This window comes from Protopterus annectens, chromosome 16.part0 (assembly GCF_019279795.1).
Source record: "Protopterus annectens isolate FY-2018-M chromosome 16.part0, PAN1.0, whole genome shotgun sequence".
In the NCBI taxonomy this organism is placed as follows: domain Eukaryota; kingdom Metazoa; phylum Chordata; order Ceratodontiformes; family Protopteridae; genus Protopterus; species Protopterus annectens.
In genome coordinates this window covers 356,391,623-356,398,632 of record NC_056750.1, presented here as the reverse complement: position 1 = coordinate 356,398,632, position 7,010 = coordinate 356,391,623, and the positions used below count along the sequence as shown (strand labels likewise).

At 35.7% G+C, this 7,010-nt stretch overlaps 1 protein-coding gene across 1 annotated transcript in view; it reads right to left on the bottom strand.

Annotated features, from left to right (window-relative positions):
* Nucleotides 1-1,725: 1,725 nt before the first annotated feature.
* The window catches only part of DBH (dopamine beta-hydroxylase), a 746,988-nt gene continuing 741,703 nt past the window's right edge, over nucleotides 1,726-7,010 (bottom strand). Inside the window, exon 12 of the mRNA XM_044058860.1 lies at nucleotides 1,726-2,599. Coding sequence (XP_043914795.1) covers nucleotides 2,462-2,599 — 138 coding nt within the window. The 3' untranslated portion in view covers nucleotides 1,726-2,461. The remainder of the gene's footprint in view (nucleotides 2,600-7,010) is intronic.

Genomic DNA, 7,010 nt, shown 5'->3' with positions numbered 1-7,010 from the left:
CATTGAGTTATAATGACTGTCTGGAAGTTGGTGCTGTACCATGACACTTGACATGATTTCCCTCAACTGTGCCTTGCACAGGGAGTACAGACACATCCCGTCAGGCATGTGAGTGGCTAAAAATGGCATATGCTCTGTCATGTCTTTTTTTACTGTGGTTTTAGCAATTATTTAAGACAGAAATTAATCTCCAGTGAAACTAATATGCAGGTGAGTAACCATGGGACGACTGGGTTACATGGGTTTGATCAACCTAAGGTTGTTCAAGATGGGCTTAATCTGTATTAGTCACACATTCATTCTTTACAGTTTCATGACATTTGACAAGCTCAGTATTACTTTCATAATGCTTTGTGTTGAGCTATTCTTGTGTTGATTAATTGCAATATACCCATGACAACATAGCTGTTATAGTGTCAGTGCATGCTCAGTAGGGGAATACTAGGTATGATGTCATGTTTTTAGAATCTTTCATCCATTCTTTGCTGTCAAGGTACATCAATCTCCTATAGCAACCCCATAATTATACCATGATCCCCCATTAATATTCCAAAGCGTGCATGCTGATTGGCCAGCGTGCACGTTGTAAATTGACTTATACTAATGGTAAAAGGTCCGGTCACCCGGACTTTTTCCATTAGTATAAGTCTCTTTTAAAACACTGTCTCGCTATGCTAAAAGAGTTTAACATAGCTACACAGGTTTAAAAAAGCAACAAAGATCTCCGTTGCTTTTTTTAAAGCTGTCTCGCTATGTTAAACTCCTTTAACATAGCGACACAGTATGTAAAAAGCAATGGAGATCTTGCTTTCTCCGTTGTCTTTTTTTTTAACCTGTCTCGCTATGTTAAATGGGTTTAACATAGCGAGACAGCTTTAAAATAAGCAACAGAGATCTCCGTTGCTTATTTTAAAGCTGTCTCGCTATGTTAAACCCATTTAAAATAGCGAGACAGGTTTAAAAAAGCAATGGAGAAAGCAAGATCTCGTTGCTTTACTGTTCGCTATGTTAAATGGGTTTAACATAGCGAGACAGCTTTAAAATAATCAATGGACATCTCCGTTGCTTATTTTAAAGCTGTCTCGCTATGTTAAACCCATTTAACATAGCGAAACAGTAAAAAGCAACGGAGATCTTGCTTTCTCTGTTGCTTTTGGCCACAGCTCTGATGTACTGCGTAGGCATGCGCAGTACATCAGAACTGCATGATACCAGACAGCTGCGGAAGGGCAGCAAAGAGGCATTATACAATGCCATTATTTAAGAAAAGTAATTATTTCTTTTCTTAAATAATGTCATAGTATAATAGCAATAACCCTCTTCTGGGTGTGGGTAATGCGGGATTTACCCACGGTTGTCTTTGTTTGGTCCCTCGAGCTTCGCCCTCGGGATCAAACCACGCCAACCGTGGGTAAATCCCGCATTACCCACACTCAGGTGTGGGTTATTGCTATAATAACCACTTACATTCACAGAGTTTACTAGGCAAGTAGAGGATTGAAATTGATTGCTAGTCCTTTCTTCATCACACATGCACCACACAATCGCACATCCAGTACACACATGCATACATATATGGACAATTTTACAGTTACTAGTCCTACCTTACAAAAAATAAAAATTACAGAAAGACATACCTAATAGCTTGTGACTTGAACATCATAGTTACAAATAACGTTACAGGATGGTTCAGATTATGAACATAGTACACTGAAAAGAAGTACATGTGTCCTGGAACAATACTTTATTAGTTAAATCAAAACAAAAGCAAGGAACTTAAAATGTTAAGCCAAATCATACGTTTGACTCACTAGTTTAGATACGCTGACTCTCATAACAACAAATCCTTATCAGTCTCCTGATCATAACTGAAGATATCATTTTTGTTCTTCAACAGTACAGCATGCACTTTACACTCAAAGGACTACAGAAGTGAATTTGTTGGTACACTATACAGGAACAAAAATATTGTTACTGGTTACACTTGAGATGATTTTTAATACCATTTATCTTGCCCAGTGTGTCAGTCTACACTTTCTTTTGTTTCTTCTGTCAGTCTTATATGAATGATGCCAGAGAATTCAATCAGTATTCTGTACAAATCCATCTTCATATAAAATTGTCACCATAGATCTGTGTCTTTCAGCAGTGTTAAGATATTGAAACTTGACATATTTGGTTTTGTGGCTGTATTTGGATTCTTCTGAGTACAATCTGTTTTGTACTCTGTTGAACAAAACCTCAGAAGAAACGTTCTGTATTCAGATGGATCAAATCATACAAGGCATCTATTAAGGATGAATGTATCACAATTTCATTTTCAAATCACTTTCAAATGGCAGATATCTCCACTGCAAATATTTCTATAATCAATATTTCCACACAATCGATGCATGCATGCTGCACAATATAATATGGCAGCAGTTACAGTCGAAGCCTTAGGAATGCACCATTGCTGATCTTATTTATTGTACTTTTTTTCTTTAACATGAACAAGACTTGGAGATTCTGGTAGCAAACTGTGGGATACAGGACAGTTTTGCTTCTCTTCGATTAGTGTGCTGGTGATCTTTGGCAATGGCTGTTTTTCCCAGTCTCCCTGTAACAGATAATAATAAAGGGAAAAAAAAAACAAAATGCTTGTGAACAATTATGGTTTAGTAATGTATTTGTGTATTACATTAAAGAATATTAAAGTCTGTGTCTGACCACTAGGAGCCATTCTTCTGACTGCTGCATTTTCTAGGAACACATTAATAAGTTAAGTAAGGATGAATGTAAGCCTTCAGAGAAAGTGTTGCTTGTTTTGACAGTTTTGCTGTAGTGTACTTATTGCCTTTGTCATTAATTTCACCTTGTATAGTTCTACAGTTTTAGAATGTTTTCTTGAAAACCATTGCTGCAACGACTTAGTAGTAACTCTATTAATGCCTTCTGTGTGAGTAATCTGAATTTATTGTTGTCCATATGGAGACCATTTTCTAAAGAACTTACTTTCTAGTTACAGTCTTTATTAAAGAAATTTTATCCTGAAGTTTATTTCCCTTCAGAATCAAGACCTCTATCTGTCATATCACAGTCTGTTGCTAGAGAAAATATATGACCATTAGGATATGATCTTGTCAGATTCTCAGTAAACAGATGGACCAGGAAATACGTAAGGAGAAAAGATCCTGCAGTATTTTAATTGATAGCGTTTCCTTTTCTAGTATAATAGTATTAGACAAACACGCATAAAATTAACTTTTAGATTTAAAGCAAAACTGCATTGAAAGATCTAGTGCGTGTAACTGAGTATTTGTAGTGCACAGCAAGTCTGAACATTCTGTTACCTTACTATACAGGACTGCCAACATACCTGAAAACCTTTTAGTGCAAGAAATCTGGACAAAGCCAAAAATAATTAGGGGGGCAAAAATAGTGAAAGCTTTTAAATATTACTCTTGTAAACTTAGTTGCTGCAATATGTTTAACATTAGCATGCATCTTCTGAAGTTGTGAATCTGAAATTCAAATCTCTGCCATTATTTAATGAATTCAGTCCTTGATAATTTGCCAGAAACTACAAATTTTTATGAGGAACAGAACAAAATATGAGGCAAAAATCTGGACAATTGAGAGTCATGACTGCCAAAGTATTTACGGAGAAAATCTCTGATATTAAGAGAACAAACTGTGCCACAGTTCAAGATTGTTGTCAAATTAATTAAATCTTAACAGATTTACTAAAACTCTAGAACTTAGAAGTGTTCTGGACTCATGATCAATGTACTGTTAACCAATATGTCCGCTTTTCTATTTCAAAAGTTTCCAGGCATATGTTGCTGAAATTGCAATGCCCCACAGGTTGTGGGCTGGGTTATATAGAGCTCTCCTTGGGTAGTCTCTGGGGTTTGGCACTAGACTATATTAGATTGTGCTAAGATTTGATAATACTGATATTGCATACAAACTAGCTACTCTGAGCTTGTCTCCAAACAGTGGCTTTGTTTTAGCCACACTAAATTACAGGTTGCAGTTCTAAGGGTAGTTTTCTAGAAACAATTTGCTATCTAGGTGTTTTGTGTCTATATAGGGCAATGTAAGACGGGAGGAAGGGACTTTGGAAGTCAGATTACCATAAGAGTCAGAAGCAAGAGAGACAGACTTTTAAAACCACAACAGGAAAAGGTGGGACAGTTGAGGAAAAATTCAAGCTGCAAGAAACAGACTTCCTAGAAAGGGATATGATAGTCTCTAGTCTAGCTCTAGTATGGTTCAATTTCAGAAACTTTGGCTTAATGTCTCAGTGGGGGCTGAGGCAGATACATCAAACAGAGAAAAAAACAGTTGCAAAGTAAATAGAAAGGCAGTGGAATGCAACTTGAACCAGGTAAAGGCTAAGCAGAAGACTCTAGCAGCAAAACTTGAATATAAACAGCTAGAGAAGTATGGAAGCACAAATCCCGGAGCAGAATTCACAATACTACCACTGCTGCAATCCTACCACAGACTAAGGCACCAAACTATGAAGAAATGTAACAGTAATACTGTTTATGGATACAAATGTTTTAAATGACTAAATGAAGCTTAAATCTGGCAGTGGTTCATATTTCTGCCACAACTGTGAATGAAACTACAAAATGAAAGCCCCCGTCAGGGTTTTAAATACAAACAGCTAGCTTTTACAAGTACTTCTCCTTATGGAGATAGAAGTGCACTATAATGTATAAACAATTATAAAATCAACAATCTGCACATAACTGCAAAGAAAGTCCCAGAAAAAATTAAAAAAATGCAAACAGAAAACTATCTTGGCTAAAACATAGAAACAAAGCAGAAAACCACAAAAAGTATCACAACACAGGTCACTATAAGTATAACTTAAAATATTTAAACAGAATTTAAATAAAAGTTTTTTTCTTTCTTTTTGATAAAAAGCTTGTTTCTCACACTTCAAGAGGTTACTCAAGTCTCAGAGCCTTGAACAAAAGACCATTTAAATAAAAGGTTTTCTTTTCTATTTTGATGAAAAACTTTTTTCTCACACTTAGGGGGGGGTTGTTAGGAAATATCATAGTTGTGCTTAATTATATATTATACAATGACTGCCGATTAGTATTCCAAAACATGCAAGCTGATTGCCCACCCCAACCAGCATGCTTGTTGTAAATCCGACATATAGTAATGGAAAAAGGTTCAGTCACCTGGACTTTTTCCATTAGTATAAGTCTTGATTTTTTTTTTTTGTTTGTGCTAGGTAGCAATGGAGAACGGAATATCTCCATTGCTGTAATCTTGCTATGTTATACGTTTAACATAGTGAGATATCTTAAAAAAAAAAAAAAAACGGAGAGCTTCCTTTCTCCGTTGCTTTTTTTAAGGATATCCCGCTATGTTAAATTCATTTAACATAGCGAGACAGCTTTAAGAAAGCAACGGAGAGCTTCCTTTCTCTGTTGCTTCCTCTACACAGCTCTGATGTACTGTGTAAGCATACGCATGTGCAGTACATCAGAAAAAGCCCCAGGACAGAGGAAAACCACAGAAGGGCACCACGCAGGTATTATACAAAGGCATTATTTAAGAAAAGTAAGTATTTTTTTTCTTAAATAATGCTGTATAATAGCAATAACACACGTCTGGGTATGGGTACTACTAGATTTACTCACAGTTGTCTTTGTCTGGTCATTTGGGCTTCACCCTCGTGACAAAACCACACCAACTATGGGTAAATCTAGCATTAGCCACACCCAGATGTGGGTTATTGCTTAAATATTAATAGACATTTTTTGTGCATCTGATATGATCTTATTGGGCACACATGAAATGAATAGCTTTAGTTTTACATTTCTTTAATCGAGTGTTTTTCTTAGTTATTGGTACTTTTCATGCAGTGACATTATTGCTCAATATTATTCATGATTTTCCCATTCTTGGATAATTTGTCGAAGCTACTCGTCTATCCAAGAGATATTCTAACTTCATTTTTACTTTTTTAACGGAACTAGCCTGTCTTGGTGGGAGTAGAGGACATTGTAAAATGTAGAGAGAGCAGAGAAGGTCAGTACAAGTTAGTTATGGGACCAGTAAAAACTGTGAGGTTCTTCTGCTATTCTAGTGGCTGAGTTTCATGAGCAATCCTTGTGCAAGTTTGGGAGGGTTTAAGTTTTGAAAGCAAGGAAAGTGGTTATCAACAGAAGGTTAGGGTATGTATAGAAGTTTAAATTTATCAGGGATGGTAGTGTAAGGAGTTTTAAAATTCAGATTTAGTGGATGCTTTATGCAACTGTGTACCTGAGGTAACAGTTTGAGTAAGTCTGTGGAAAGTGAGAAATTGATTAAGGCTTGCTTTGTGATGTTTGTATTTAAAATGTCTAGAAGGTAGTTTGAATAACAATGAAACACTGAAATTGCATAGTGGGGGAATGTAGGAAAAAAATGCAAAATGTCTCTTATGGCTAATATGGTTAAGATTTTTTCTGTCATTTCTTGCACTTTTAACTAAAGGTAGGGGTAGATTATCATTGTGAACAGTGAGCTAAAAATCCATTTTTTGACAATTCTCTTAAAAAACACAACAGATTACTTTTCCACATGCCTCACTTTCAGTTAAATATAGAAGAAAATACATTCACTGAATATACTATAACAATGTAGAATTCCTTGCCAGATGACTTAAGACTAACATTAACCATGGTTTTAACAAAGAACTTAAAACATTCCTGTAATTGATATGATAATCAAGAAAAGTTGGTCTTATTTGCAGACTTTATTATTTTATATCTGACAAAACCAGAAAAGGACATTTCAGTGTTGTGGAACATTTTGAGACAGTCTGAAGTTTTTTTCTGGATATAAAATTAATGAAGACCGAGGATGAAAAACTGGCAAGATACAAGCAGTGAAAATGTTTTAGTCCATTTAGTTTTATATACAAGTCAGGCATATTTTTACCAACCAGAGGAGACATAGTGGACAGTAATTACTAAAGAGTTGGAGGATTTTATCTGGGAGGGTAAGAAGGCAAT